At 32.9% G+C, this 16,944-nt stretch overlaps 1 protein-coding gene across 1 annotated transcript; it reads right to left on the bottom strand.

Annotated features, from left to right (window-relative positions):
- Window positions 1–984: 984 nt before the first annotated feature.
- LOC139481657 (polycystin-1-like protein 2) lies at window positions 985–15,207 on the bottom strand. The gene is made up of 5 exons (XM_071265105.1): window positions 15,144–15,207; window positions 13,110–13,375; window positions 10,456–10,712; window positions 5,233–5,386; window positions 985–2,848 (listed from the first exon to the last, which is right to left on the bottom strand). Coding segments are annotated over exons 1-5 (1,890 nt in total). The 5' UTR covers window positions 15,146–15,207; the 3' UTR covers window positions 985–1,637.
- Window positions 15,208–16,944: the final 1,737 nt, after the last annotated feature.

The raw sequence follows: 16,944 nt of genomic DNA, 5'->3' as shown, positions 1-16,944 counted from the left end.
TTGGTCGAGCTGTTAATTTTTTTGTCACATTCCCTATATCCCTTCGCAATGTTAATAAACATGTAAACGATTTTAAGGCTTTATTCATATACATGTATATGATTTTGAGTGCTTGAGATTCAATCATTATTACTACGATAACGAGTTTGGTGACCCATTTTTATCTTATATGATATAAATAAAAATTTCGTAGGTAATAACATTCATTCATTCTTTTCATTATTTAATCTCAAGTAAATATGTGGGAGTAGTATTAAAATATCATAATTCAAATAAGGAAGAAATGATTTCACCCTTTTCCCGATAAACTAGATTATAAGTTTCGTTAGCTTTTAGAATACGAAAGTTAGAAATATATTTTTTACGTTATATATAGATATCCAGTTACCATACTTTATTTGCATTCCAAATGTCACAATCAGCAAATGAGATAGGCCGTTTGTGTATCTGTTTCTTGTAAAGAAGATTTTTATGCTTTGTTATATCTTATTCTCATTCCTTCGATAAGAAGGAATTCACCAGGTTAACTCGCGTCTGATATAGTAAATCATAAGACAGGAAGATTTGATGAATTCTTAAGCTGGTACATTACACACAAAGAAAGCAATTCTGTAAAAATTACCTGAACGTTTTATTACGTTCTATTGTAACCGATAAAGCCCGTGATACGAATTTCCTTGAAATTTTTATATCTTAGTCAAGGGTCAAAGTAAATATTTTGTAATATTTCTATGAAAAGTTAACGAATCAAATTAATTTTAGTCAAGGTGCTTAGTACCACCTTAAAAGAACGAGTATTACAATCATTGACATTCAAAATAATCGGGAAAAAAAAGAATGAAAAACAAAGTTTTACAGCATTGCAAACAAGTGGGAGTTGAAATAATTTATTAACAAAAACTTTATAAAAAATTACCTGGCCATTCGTTTTTTTTTCTTCATGTCTGCACACAAGTATGGCGTTTGATGAAAATAAAGACTAACAAACTAACTGATTTATTATACTATCGAAATATAATCTGAAGCTGCTAACTAAGTGTTGATGTTTTATATTATCAAAATATCATCTGAAGCTGCTCACTCGGAACTAATTCATTACATCATGAAAATATCATCTGAAGCTGCTCACTAAGTAGTGATTTATTATATTATCGAAATATCATCTGAAGCTGCTCGCTAAGTACTGCTTTATTACATTATTAAAATATCATCCGAAGCTGCTCACTAAGCGTTAATTTGTCATATTATCGAAACATTCTTCTGGTTCTGTATACTAAGAACTACTTTATTATATTATTAAGACATTATTTTGAAGCTCTGTGACTTCAATTACTGATTTGTCAAATTATCGAAATATTCTTCTGTTGCTGCTCACTAAAAACGATTTAATTTATCATCGAAACATTCTTCTAATGCAACTCACTAAGAACTGATTTATTATATTATCAAAAAATCATCTTATCATCTAAGCTGCTCACTAAATACTGATTTATTATATCATCGGAACATTCTTCTAATGATGCACTGAGTACTGATTATAATATCGGAAAATTCTTCTAATGCTGCTCACTAAGAACTGATTTATTATATTATCGGAATATTCTTCTAATGCTGCACTGAGTACTGATTTTATTATATTATCGAAACATTCTTCTGATGCTGTGCACAAAGTACTTAATCATTAATGTTAGTTGGTCATCATGTTTTACTCCTTTTTGTCTTAAGGATTTCTGCGCATTCATTACAATGACAGTAAACATATTCATTAAACCAAAAACAAATATAAATATGAACAAAAGTATAAAAAGAGGACCTAATTCTGGATGAAATTCAATATATTGATTATAATTGACTATCCTGAAAGTACATTCTATAAGGACCATCAAACTGTCTCCGAATGATCTATAACCAGCTAATGATGCGCCAAATAACAAATGCCCACAACATGCAAACGCTAACAATGAAATAACATAGATAAAAAAGAAATATTTTAAAGGTTTTTTTACATGTTCCATCATTGAAAATAGGTATTTCAATTTCTGATTCAGCATTAAAAGTTTCAGTAGTTTTATCATTGTAATTACGGTTAAAAAAGCCAAAATGTAAAATAATATGCAATCCCATAGGATTGCAAGACTAAAATTAATGTAGCTGTCTTTACCATCACTTCTATACTGCCGGATTATGTGTGTTATCATTCTAAATCTCTCTATAAAAATCGCCATTGAAGTATAGCACAATATTAACATCAACATGGAAAGTTTGTTCCAAAACCTTTTAAAGTACGTTTTCAAACCGACCAGTCTTATCTTTTTGATCTCAATATAAGACACGAAAATCGTCAAAAGAAAAAATACTATCTCAAACACCAAACTGGTAATTTCTTTACTAGTGGAGTAGTGGGATAAAGGTGTTGTATATATCTGAAATGATGTTGTTAGTGTGCCAGGACTGCTATACTCAAACACGATCATAACTGAACTATACATGTTTACATTGGGATTATACAATACGAATTCTATGAAAAAAACTCGTGTTCTTGTGTCAATCCATGACTTAAGCATTAGCTCTGAAATCTTTAAAATAGATGAAGGACCTGTGTTCATGTCAACCAAGTAGCCACCCCCACCATATATTGCCCGCTCGCCTAAATATGGTACAGACTCTAAGTCCCAAGCATGTTGGAAGGACCATTCATCAGTGGGTGTTACTAGTTGTGACTGAATCTGCCACGACTTGTTGTAATTGTCATTGTCATCATTTACCATGTTCAATGTAGATGTACATTCCATGCCAAGATGGTCCAAGCCAAACAGTTTCCTCAACTTATCTGGGAATTTACAGCTGTCTGAAAAAAGCAAAGGTGTTCATGAAAACATGCCTTTTTTAGATATTTTGGAAATAAACTCATCATATAAACCTGGATTAAATTTTGTATTTACGCCAAACTCGCGTTTCGTCTACAAAAGACTCATCAGTGACGCTCGAATCCAAAAAAGTTAAAAAGGTAAAAAAAAAGTACGAAGTTAAAGAGCATTGAGGACCAGAATTCCCTAAAGTTTTGTCAAATACAGCTAACTAAAGGTACTTTATTCCTGAGGTAGAAAAGCCTTAGTATTTCAAAAATTTAAAAGTTTTAAAAAAAAGTGACAAGAGTACATGAACAATAATCAAACTAAAGGTTGTTTGATAATGGTGCAACCTTTCGCTTGTAAAAAATATCTTTATTAGAACAAAATTGACAGGTATCATTTTACCAGGCAAATCTCGAAAAAATATGTAATGTTAAATCTGATCTGTAATATAAGTGTGTGAAACTATAATGTTAATAGATAAAGGAAGATGTGGTATGAGTCACTACAAACCATTAAAAGTCTGAAATGGCCTATATCTGTACTCGACTGTACTGAGTTTTACTCGACCAGTCTGAATTCGTCTGAGATTTACTTGATAATACTCGACTGAATTCTGAACCATACTTAACAGTCTGAATGTGTACTTGACCAGTACTTAACCGTTTTATACGAGTCTAAACTGTACTCGACCAAGTCTGAACCGTACTCGACCTAGTCTGAACCATACTCGACCTAGTCTGAACCATGCTTGACCTAGTCTCAACCATACTCGACCAAGTCTTAACCAAACTAGACCTATTCTTTGTATCTATTAACTGAATTTTATCAATTTAGGATTTTTTTTAATAAAAATGAAATTTAAACAAGAACTTGAAATTAAAAATGTATTCAATACAGTATTGAAATTAAAATTTCACAATAATCAATCATAATATAACTTCAACTCAATATTAATCAACACTTACATAATAATATATATCAACTTTTAAAATATAAATGAAACAAGCTGATCAAATTATCTAAAAAAATGAATTGTGACTAATATTTTCAATATTATTCTAATCTTATGAATATTTCGGAAGTATTTTATGGTAATTGGACTATTTTCACCATTAACTTAAGCCTAGTATAGATTTATGTTGTCTGTTGACTTAATGCAGTGATTGTTTTTTTATTAAGATATATATAAAATAGTATATAAAACAACTTAATAAATTTTTAAAAAATGAGAGCTTAATTGTTTTGTTTTATTAAACCAAGAATTTAATATAATCATTATAATAGAATTTCCCTAGCAATCCTTGATAACCATTTTAAAAAAGGAAATGTATTCCAAAGTAACAATAAATTTTTTTTTAAATTAATTTAAGTATTTTTTGTCAAATTAACATTGCATACATAAAACACTTTAATATGTTCTAATTAACTCAGTACATGTGTGTTTTACAGGTAAAAAGAAAGCCCTATTTTCTTAAATACGTGTATTACTTATCTAGTACATACATGTATATTCGAAAGGCCTTGTTATTTAATTTAAACAGGATGTTGCATTTTTGAATCAATGTTATTTAGAATTTAAAACCTCTAACCAGGTGTGATCTTATTTATGAGTTTGCCCCAAGCAGAGGTTATACTTTATATTTCACCACTAATCAGAAAAATAATTTTATTTATTTATTCAATTTTATCCCTTTTTTGATATAAGTTATATATAATATATTTTTTTTTTAACCTAAATATAATCAGAGATATATTTCTTATATAAGGTTAAAATCTTTTATACATTTTGTTGGCTGTTGTTATATATATGTCAGTTAAAAAAAGATTTATTTAAACAGTTAAAAAAGTAGAGGGTTTTTGGTCTAGTATGGTTCAGACTGGTCGAGTATTGTTCAGACCTTTGGTTAAGTATGGTTTAGACTGGAAAAATAGGTCGAGTACATGTCAAGAATGGGTTAAGACTGTTTCAGACTGGTCGAGTAATAGTTCAGACTATTTTCAACAGCAAAGATAAGGGTCAAGTATGATTCAGTACAGTCAAGTATGGTTCAGACTGGGGTCGAGTAATGTCAAGTAAAAGTCAGACCAATTCAGACTGGTCGAGTAAAAATCAGTACAGTCGAGTACAGATATAGGCCATTTCAGACTTTAATGGTTTGTAGTGAGTGCCAATGAGACAACTCTCCATCCAAATAACAATTTATAAAAGTAAACCATTATAGGTCAAGGTACGGCCTTCAACACGGAGCCTTGGCTCACACCGAACAACAAGCTATAAAGGGCCCCAAAATTACTAGTGTAATGTTTGAATGTGCATCAAATATTTACAGTCACATAATTCGGTTTTGTTATATTTGTTATTATTTATATTGTTTACCTCTTTTAACCCTTATCTGTCGCAGACGAAATTTTCCTATCAGTAGAAAATCATTTTCTGGAATCTTCTTTGACATGTCATAAGGTATTGTTCTACTCAATGGAGGAATAACACTTTCGTTGATATAAGTCCAAATATCACCACGTGTCTTAACCTACAAAATACAATTTAGATTTAAGAAGTAAAATTGCAAACAGCATTTACGATTAAATTTTGGGTGCACAAGCTTGAAGCTCAATATTTGGAAAATTTTGATTGGATTTTGTTGGCTTGAAGAGCAGAATTTTACAAGTCTGAAAGCAAGTTAGCGGTGAAGCGGTAAGACTGAACAAAAATACCGAACTTTTAGAAAAATTCAAAACAGGAAGTTCCTCTTCAAATGTAAAAATCAACAAATCCCAACCACATCAAACGAATAGATAACAATTGTCATATTCCTGACTTGGTAAAGACATTTTCTCATTTAGAAAATGACAAACCTGGTGTTATAGCTATATTTGTATGACTTCTTACTTGCTTGACAGTCGCGTTGAATTCCATTAAATATCACGACAATAATGTGGGATCAAACAAAACAGAAATAATAAGTAACAATGTAAAAAATAGAGAGACAGCAGTTAATGTTGTGTTATAATTTATAGTATAAAATGCTCAACTTGGTATAAGCCTTAAGACAAGGCAAATTGATTTTTTTTGGAACAAATGCTTCAGAGTGCAAAATATACATCAGTTATAAACATTATGAAGTTACCTTTAAAGTACAAGATATTAATCAGAAATGAAGTTTAGTTCAAAGAAAAAAATATAAACTAGGTATGCAGAGCCTACCCTATGTGCCGTATTACATGAGTACTAGTAATACAAATTCCTTGTGAAGAACGCAGAGCCTACCCTATGTGCCGTATTACATGAGTAATACATATTCCTTGTGAAGAACGCAGAGCCTACCCTATGTGCCGTATTACACGAGTAATACAAATTCCTTGTGAAGAAGGCAGAGCCTACCCTTTGTGCCGTATAACATAAGTAATACAAATTCCTTGTGACGATGGCAGAGCCTACCCTATGTGTCGTATTACATGAGTATTACAAATTATTTGTGAAGAACGCAGAACCTATCCTATGTGCCGTATTACATGAGTAATACAAATTCCTTGTGAAGAACGCAGAGCCTACCCTATGTGCCGTATTACATGAGTAACACAAATTTCTTGCGAAGAAATCAGAGCCTACCCTATGTGCCGTATTACATGAGTAACACAAATTTCTTGCGAAGAAATCAGAACCTACCCTATGTGCCGTATTACATGAGTAATACAAATTCCTGGATTCCAACAACAAATACACTGAAGATCATATCAGCAAAATACATGACTTTTTGATCGACACTATGTTTAAATATAAATCAGCTAGTACTTAATGCTCGTGCATGTTTCCACTTGAAGAACTTCATACCAAAAATCGACAGTTTGAGTTAACTGTGTCTAAACTACCCTGGAAAAATGTTTGAACTCAACGGAATCTAATATCCGGTTCGGTAACGTACCATCAAGAAAGAGAAAAGGTGGCATTTTTTAAAATTTACTTGTTATTTTAATGATACTGAAGAATAAAAATACATATATAACTATTTTCGATTATTAGATGATTTTTTTCTAGAACCGTACTAGATAAACAGAAATACAATGTAAGTAAAAAGGCAAAAAGTGAAAATGGCGAATTGTTTGAACCTTGCTTCGAATTTCGTTAATTTCTAGTTGAAATGTGCACATTTTACGAAAAATATGGTACAAATAGAAATTTTTTAACATATCGATAAAAAAAAAATAGTCAACAATTGGATGTGTGTGCATTGAACGAAAAAATTAGGTCATGTCAAAATGGAAGGACACAGTTTTGACAATGTATACGCCCGGTTTCGTTCTAATAGAATTTCACGAAAATGGACCCTTTTATCGTAGAATATAATGCAAAATCGCAAAACGTAAATCTAACTTTTGCTTAGAATATTTATTATCAAACATCAGAAAGACTACAACTTTCATGACATCTTCGCTAGCCAAGGATTACAATACTCTCCAATCTTAGCAGATCAAGCAAGCATTTGTGATTTAAATGCTGCGCCAACTGTTGTGTCTGTGTCCACAAATTTTGTGAAGCAAGAAAAAAATAATATTGGCATTCCAACATTTTGCGCGAAGAAATTACACTGAAACTTCAATTAGTTGATTAAGAACTGCTAGACTGTCATCAAATATCGTCTCATGTATGAGGGTAAATACTTGTTGCACAAACTGCATGTGGAAATTGTTTTTACATTGTCTACAGTTTCACGTGATCACCATATATGCATTTTTATAAATAAACGGCTCTTTCAGATCTACATTATGTATTGGTAATCGTGCGTTGACAAATGTTAACATTCCAGTCAAGTTTATAATTGTATAAAAATAGGAGCGAATCTAGGATTTTTTAAACGTTGCGTAATTGCATAAAACGGAATATATACCACCGAGCATTTTTTTACGATTAGATGCTAAGAATTTAAAAAAAATCATATAAATCGTGAAAAACATATATGTATTGTGTCATCAAAACAAAATGGTGGAGGGTTGCCATCTATAAACTCCCTGCGTCCGCCACTGATACAATATAACTCTATCGTGTACCATCTTAATATTTCATGCAAAAACAGAAAATAGAGACACCCGCTTAATTAGCGATATGTGAGTTGGATTGTCATGTTTATTCTCACAATTCACATCAATTGGTATCTTGTCTCGTCGCAATGCGAGACCAAGCGGCGAAACCTTTATCTTACGGTACCAGAATATATAACGTGGTTGCATGCATGATTAATAAGGGCAGAGCAGTTTAAATTCTTTTCCTGACTGTCCGTCAATAAATAAATATGTTTGTGATAGTTAATATTGTAAATGAAGCTATAAGTAAACGTGCTTTACTCTTGTAATAAAAGAGGGGCGTAAGATCAAACTCATAAATTGAAATCACTGACAACACCTCGGGTAAAAAAGAAAAACTGACAAATAATAGTTTACAAGACAATACAAAAAAACCTAAGACTAAGCATTACGAACCCCGCAAAAAATGGGGGTGATATCAGGTGCTCCGGAAGGGTGAGCAGATCCTTTTCCAAATGCGAAACCCGTCGAGTAGCTGATGTTACTAAATTATTATGATGACACAATCATACTGCATCTTTTAATTTTAATTCTAGTATAGTAAACAAACAAACATCCTAATGTTATAAGATAATTAATACAATTGTATGTTTGAGAGTATTTATATTCAATTTAAACTTCGTTTGGAGATACGTGTAAACGCAATAATTCACACCGCACTCGTTCCATTTGAGCAGTCAAAATGCGTTGACTGTATATTTCTATGTCATATACAGTCACTGACCCGATATCACTATTCCTCATGAATATTGAAAAAGATATTGCCGAAATTATAATTAATTATTCATACGACCTCTTCAACCTGTTCTTGTTTCCAATGTTTACAACGACTCGAACTTATTTCTTTTGCAATTTTTAGAAAAAAAAAACATATTTCACTTGTTAATTGTTTTGGTCTGCAAACTACAAATCATTATGTTTTATGCTTATTGTTGAAATTTTAGTCCATTCTCAAACAAATTCGTCCACCATCGATTGTGGGTTTCAACAGGCAATGTACATTTCATTGTGTTGTATATTTCTCCGTCTGTATGAGCCTGCGTGATATGAGGCCTTTTTATAAAAGGGTGAAGTTTCCCAGTATTTAAATCAAATAATAACATTACCACATTAAACACAATTAAATATGTTTTTTGGATTGCAGTGTAAAGACAATAATAGTGCATTGACTTGACATAGCAACGATATAAGGATGAGGCTGAGAAACGTGGAAATGCGAGGCTCTGTCGAGCTTTTCCCCTGTTTAGGGCCGAATCCTTATATCATTGATATGTCGTCATTGCACTATTATTGTCTATGTATACGTTTCGCTTTCGAGAAAGGTGTCCTCCTTATTCCGAAAAGTGCCCGTTAAATATAAATTTTAACACGACAATCGCTTGTTTTACGATGAAATTTATTTTGATTTTTTATCGGTAGACAATGTATGGATGCATGTTCACGTTGCTCACAAAAAAAAAAACCCGTGTCCTCTACAAAACAAAACTCGGTCTTTATTTAAAAAATAACATTGTCAAAACCAGATCCTTTGATTTTGACATGATTTCTTTCGTTTAATGCACACACATTCACACATTGATGTGCTCAAAGTAACTATTCTCGCAATCTCCAATATATCTTTCTTCCGGTACCATCCGTTTCATGCAAGGTGCAGTTTAGCGAGAAATTCAACAAATTCGAGACAATATTCACGCAATTCATCATTTTGACGTGGACGTTTACTTATTTCTCCGTTTAACTAGAAACGGTTTTTGAAAAATATTTTACCTCAATCGAACATAGTTATTTCTGTATTTATATTTTTCGGTATCATAGAAAAAAACAAATAAATAAATAGAAATCCTACCCTTTTCTCTGTCTGTTGATACCTAATCGATTTAATTGTGTCCAAAATTGTTTGCGTTTAGTAGTTTAGACACAGTCGAGTAACACGGCCACCATTATCTCAAAGTGGTGAAACCAGTATCGGTGTTTCAACTAATAGCGATGTGCTTCGCGTCTTAGCTCCTTAGATCCCAGTATAGTCTGGTCTGGTATTATAACTTCTGTGAAATGAAGATGGAATGTGGATTGAATGTGGATTGAATGACGATGGAATGTAGATTGAATGAGGATGGAATGTGGATTGAATGTGGATTGAATGAGGATGGAATGTGGATTGGATGAGGATGGAATGTGGATTGAATGAGGATGGAATGTAGATTGAATGAGGATGGAATGTGGATTGAATGTGGATGGAATGTGGATTGAATGAGGATGGAATGTGGATTGGATGAGGATGGAATGTGGATTGAATGAGGATGGAATGTGGATTGAATGAGGATTTACAAGGCGTGTGATGCACTAAAAGCAGGAGAAACTTATTTGTCGACATATCCTGTCTCGCTCCTAATGGAGACCATTTGTTTAAATTTTCATTTATTTGTATCTTATTGATGGATTTATGAGATTGTTCCGTCTAATTTGACTAATGGTTTATCATTGCTCCTTTGCTCATTTCTTTCTTGTTTGTAATACTTACATGTTCTAATGTATTTTGGATAAAAATATTGTTGATATCTTGTGACTGCATGAAACATTTCTCCACTGGTCGGTGGTTGTGTACAACAAATAACAACATAAATGTGAAAAACACATAAAGAATTATATCTTGAAGATTTGTCTGGATTTTTTCTTTTAAATCAAGTTCTTGTTTAGCTTTCCTCAAATCTTTTTTTGAAGCATGCCCTGGGATAATTGACTTCGTATTACTTCTTTTCTGCAATAATGTATTGTTTTCTGGAATGAAAAGATAATTGTTTCAATAGATATCATCAAAGTTATGTATCAAAAAAGGAAAGAAACTAGATGTGTCAAAACGACACGAATGGCCTCGTCTAAAAAAGTTTAAAAACAGCAATTTCAACAACGCATGTGGACACAAACATGATGGTAGTCTCACATATCAAGAATCAGCTCAAAATCTGAAGGCATATAGAAAAAAAGTCCATATAACTGTGATTTTTAACTAACATACCAAAATCAGCCCAATATCTCAAGGCGTTTAGAAAAAAACTCCGTATAACTGTGATTTTCAACAGTTTATCAAAGTCCAAAGTATGTTAATTCAGCAAAATTAGTGGAGCAGAACGAAACTTAAACTTGATCTGTAACTCACCATGGTTAACTCACATACCAAAAATCAGCCCAATAGTTCAAGGCGTTTAGAAAAAAACTACGTATAACTGTGAATTTCAACAATTTATCAAAGTCCAAAGCCCGTAATTTCGGCAAAAATTAGTGGAGCAGAACGAAACGTAAACTTGATCTGTAACTCACCATGGTTAACTCACATACCAAAAATCAGCCGAATATCTCAAGGGATTTAAAAAAAACTCCGTATAACTGATTTTCAACAATTTATCAAAGTCCATGCCAAAGCCCGTAATTTCGGCAAAAAATAGCGGAGCGGAACGAACCTTAAACTTGATTTGTAACTCATCATGGTTAGCTCACATACCGAAAATGAGCCCAATATCTCAAGGCGTTTAGAAAAAAAAACTGGTTTGTTGGGGAATTACGGAATGACGGAATTACGGCATTACGAAATGACGGACAAGGGTAAAACTATATGGCACCGACAACTTCGTTGAGGGGCCATACAAACAAAGATCCGTATGTGTGTTCACAATATTTGTTATATATATATTTGTAAAATTAATTTGTTAAAGATTGAAATAAAGATATTGTTAAGTTAAAAAAAAAATTGTGTACAGAGCTGAAAATCTCTACCCTGTCACAAAAATTGTCTCGCTAGTCCAAAATTCCCAACACTTTTTAATTGTTTTCATGAGTAACAGACTTTTACCTTATTTTCAAAGATATATATCCACAATTGATCATGAATGTCTGTCACAAGTCAGAAGCCTGTAAATCAGTGGTTGTCCTTTATTTATTTAATTATGTGTTACATATTTGTATTTTGGTAATTTTTCTCATTTTTTTGTACAAAAATTATACCGTTAGTTTTCTGGTTTGAATTTACATTTGTCATTTCGGGGACTTTTGTAGCTGACTAAGCGGTTTCGGCTTTGTTCTTTGTTGAAGGTCGTACGGTGACCTATAGTTGTAATTGCTGTGATATTTGATCTCTCGTGGAGAGTTGTCTCATTGGCATTCATGCCACTTCTTCTTTTTTATAGTTGAATACTTTTTTATATTTCCGATCCACCTCATATTCATTGAAGGTTTTTTCTCCAAAAATAATCACTTTTTTTCTATAAGTTTTGCATGCACAGATTGACAAACCATGAAAATCAAATATCCATGAAAATGTAAGTTTTCCTCAATCCACAAAAATAAATAAATCCACAGTAATTAGAAAGCCCAAATGACAATTCCGATAAAAATCACACAACAAAAAGCTCAAACTTCATTTGTTACACTCTAATCCAAATATCTCATCATTTTAATCAAAGGTTATGAATTAAATTAAATTTCTCAGTACTAGTAGTTTTCTATGTTAACGGACCACACCATCCAAAACATAACTCAAATTATATCTGCATCTTTTTATGATATGACTCTATATTAAGCATCTAATCTCTAGTTGAAGAACAAGTGCAGAAACTGTTTTCATCCTTGTATATACGATAAGTTTACTTAGCATATAAGGAAACTGTCTGAAGGACTGACTTGCTGATGAACAGACATAACGTAAACTCATCGTGACTTATGGCGTCACCGAAGGATAGGTATTTTATGGCGTCACTGATAGGAGAGGTGACTTATGGTGTCATCGATAGGAGAGGTGACTTATGGCGTCACCGATAGGAGTGATGACTTATGGCGTCGCCGATAGAAGAGGTGACTTATGGCGTCACCGATAGGAGAGGTGACTTATGGCGTCACCGATAGGAGAGGTGACTTATGGCGTCACCGATAGGAGAGGTGACCTATGGCGTCACCGATAGGAGATGACTTATGGCGTCACCATTAGGAGAGGTAACTTATGGCGTCACCGATAGGAGAGGTGACTTATGGCGTCACCGATAGGAGAGGTGACTTATGGCGTCACCGATAGAAGAGGTGACTTATGGCGTCACCGATTGTATAGGTGACTTATGGCGTCACCGTCAGGAGATTAATATTATTAGAAACTACACAAAAATCTACAAACAAGATTAACAAACTTACCTTCTGGTTTGTGTACAATCAAGGCTGGAGCAGAATCAATTTTGATCTCCCGTTTCAATATAAATGTGAACAACATGGCAAAAAACACAACACTGATAGGTTCCATTAAAAAGACATCATCAACAAATGCTGTAAGAAAGGAAACTAGCCAATTCAAACTTTCATAGTAGCCATATTTTAATCCGTACAGCATAACAAAATATGACGAAACCAACGATGTCAAAATAGTTGTGGTCCATGCTATGTATATAACCCACCATGGAAACCTGAAAATATAAAGTTTGGATAAAAAATACAGGAAAACCTGTTCAAACCGTTGCTACAATACCCTTCCCTTTTCACGAATGTGGCCGACCGAATTAGACTATTTATTGGATTTGTAAGAACATAAGCAACACGACCGGTACCACATGTGGAGCAGGATCTACTTACCCTTCTTGAGCACCTGAGATCACCCCCAGTTTTTGTTGGGGGTCATTTTGCTTAGTCTTTAGTTTCCTATGTTATGTCGTCTGTGCTATTGTTTGTCTGTTTGTCTTTTTATTTTCAGCCATGGCGTTGTCAGTTTATTTTTGATCTATGAGTTTATCTATCCCTCTGGTATCTTTCGTCACTCTTTTGAGAGGAAAGTATAATAACAAAAATACCGAACTCAATTTAAACATTCGAACGGAAAGGCTGAAAGAGAATTGGGAAAGACTTCGATGTAAGAAGTTTGCTCTGCGATATTTTAATAATAGTTATCAAAGGTACCAGGATTATAATTCAGTACGCCAGACGCGCGTTTCGTCTTCAAAAGACTCATCAGTGACGCTCATAATAACTTAGAGACGAAGAACAGCAGTAAAAGCCATGTTTCTTTGTTTTTTGTGTGTTGTTTGCTGCGCATATACTAATTTTGTTTCATAGATGACTACCTATCATATTTCTTTTATATTACAGTTTCCTATTTAATAATGCAAAATCAATATCTTCTTGTAATACTCCAAGTTTTGTCTACCTGCAATAACCAACCAAATCTACATAAGATGAAAAATTTCTACTTAAGGTCAATAGCTTTGGAAAATAGGTGCCAGAGAATGTTGATAAACATAAAAACAAATTGTTAATGATGAGATGAGGTAGAAGGAATGTGCACCTCGTGTACATTTTTTTTACTATGATATATATGTTGAGTTCATGGTCAAATTTCATACTAAAAGAACAAATTCCCTGGCAAAATTTCCTTAAACGATTAACATCTTAGGTGTCGAAATTAAAGCCATAAAGACGAATTAGAATTCACGCATGTTAACTACTAAATATCTAGCTAGTGATATAATGCGAGTTATATTAATTTGTCAGCACAAACATGTCCGTGCTGCGTATTGTTAAAATTCATTTGCCTTTGAAAATTTTTGCTTGACGACGATACTTTCCGTTTAATCTTATTGCAGAATGTATATCACGTGTAAGCAGAAAGACTTCTAGTGTATTAAGTCTTTCAACAATTTGTTTTTGTTTGCATTGTTACGATACTAAGGGCAAAATTGCACGTGAACATTATTCAAAAATTCAAACTTATCAACATGATAGAACAATGCAAATTCATGATGCACAAGAACTTTAATAACCGACTTGCGACCAAACTGAATTCGACTACATATTAGTATGGTCGAGTACATTTATTAGTATCATGTCTCTATAAGCGTAAGTACATGTATGCATCGTTGTGAATATAAAGGAATTTCATGCGACTGTCATACAAGTGAGAGGTTTAGCTAGCTATTAACCCATGTTTAATCCACAATTTTCTACACAAGAAAATGCCTGTACCAAGTCAGGAATATGACAGTTGTTATCCATTCGTTTGATGTGTTTGAGCTTTTGATTTTGCCATTTGATTAGGGGCTTCCTTTTTGAATTTTCCTCGGAGTTCAGTATTTTTTTGATTTTACGTTTTAGGTATATTAACCTAGCTTTACAAATAGGCTGAGCCCTTCGAACTCACAAAATTGGGATACAAGAAACAGATAATAAAATCAGTTAACTTACATCCATCGTTTTACTGCTTTATGTATATTAACCTAGCTGTATAAATAGGCTGAACCCTTCGAATTCACACCATAGGGATACAAAAAACAGATCATAAAATTAGTTAACTTACATCCATCGTTTTACTGCCACAATTTCATTATCTTTTTTATCTGATCCTTTTTCATCACTTGTCGTTGGACGGTTTACACCAATTTCCATATATCGTTCTTTATGTAGCTGTTTTGTTTTTGATCGCACAAAAAGTTCAATGATGGCAAAGTTTATAGGAAACATTATTATACTACTTTGCAAACCAATGATAAAGTCTTTCAGCGAAAATTCAAATTGAATACTGGCTACATCAGAACTAATCGTTTCGTCAGTCGGAATTCCATGAAACATTAGACAGGACAACATTGTACACAACAATAAAGACAATGCGCATGATAATCTTTGAGCCCTCGTAAAATTGCTACATGGTGGTTTTGAAATTATACTGATCCACAAATGCCCTCTACGTAAATCTTGACTTGTTCTAAGGAAAAACTGTTGCTTCAATTCGTAACCTGACTTGATTGATAAACACACTTTAGCAGTACCACTTTGAATTCCAAGCCAATTATCGTAGTAGAAATTAAATACTTTTTTGGTCTGCACGTCTTGTATAATTATTCTGGACAGAAACCTAAAACATGATAAACAAATTATCTTACTCCGTGTACTTTTTTTTTATCGATAATCTATAAAACACGAATGTATACTTTTTATTGAACTGAAATTGGACTACTTTTTAAGTGATGATTTGTAGTCCCCATAAAATTATGCAAATGCAATGGTATGCAACACAAGTATTATGAATGAAATGAGAACTCAAACAGTGTTGCTAATAGTAGGGTTGTGCTTTTTAAGACTCTCAAGTTATGCAAGACTGAAGCAAATATAATTACAATGTAAAACATGAAGTTGTTTAATGACTCTTTTAAGGTATTTGGTGTTTTTAAACAAAAACAATAGCCATGGGTAAATCTAAGGGCTTTCTATAACACAAAGTGTATGTTTGCCGACTTTTTGAACTCAATATACGGTCATAGATCTAACAATTTCGTGCTTTTGTCAGTTTCTTTAGACTTTAATCCAGTTATGTTTTTTTTCTACCAATGTGTTCCACGATTCTTGCGCTTTTGAAATCTTTCAGAGCCCAAATTTGCTGACACAAAGTCAATGTTTTATTAAAAAAAATCCACGGTTTTCTAATGACAGAAATTTCCAATTTGTGACATACCGCGATTTGCGTTCTTTGACACAGCGTATTACTCGTAACCCGCATATTTCATGCCCTTCTGGTAATCTATCTCTTTTCTCCGTAGATGATATTGTCATCATTGAGCAGCAGGATTTGTCAACATAATGGTTTTAAAGTACTCGAAACAAGAAATATGAAAACCGAAATTTGAAACAGGCAGTTCGGATGCAACGAAATTATTGACGGTTACCGGTAACGGAAATGAACAAAATCCGGAAATCGTAAATTTTTCAAAATAAAAAAAATCGGGGCGGGACGATTTCAGAGGGGCGGGCGTGGATGAAAATCTAGCAATTAATTTTAATTGGCCTAAGAAACAATATCGAATTATTACTTCAATAGTAAACCTCCATGTCCGTTAGTTTTATTATTGGAAATCATACCACATATTTGTTTTATAGCCTTTGTTTGTCTTGTATTATTTTAATTTTAGTTTCTTGTGTACAATTTGGAAATTAGTATGGCGTTCATTATCACTGAACTAGTATATATTTGTTTAGGGGCCAGTTGAAGGAC

Source organism: Mytilus edulis, chromosome 7, assembly GCF_963676685.1.
Source record: "Mytilus edulis chromosome 7, xbMytEdul2.2, whole genome shotgun sequence".
NCBI lineage: Eukaryota > Metazoa > Mollusca > Bivalvia > Mytilida > Mytilidae > Mytilus > Mytilus edulis.
This window is presented reverse-complemented; position numbering and strand designations above follow the sequence as displayed.

Excerpts from the sequence above, each read along its gene's own strand:
- LOC139481657 (XM_071265105.1), bottom strand. Across the intron at positions 5,387-10,455 it reads TCCAAAATACATTAGAACAT|GTTAAGACACGTGGTGATAT; the intron begins GTAAGTATTACA and ends TGTATTTTGTAG. Across the intron at positions 2,849-5,232 it reads ACAGATAAGGGTTAAAAGAG|ACAGCTGTAAATTCCCAGAT; the intron begins GTAAACAATATA and ends TGCTTTTTTCAG.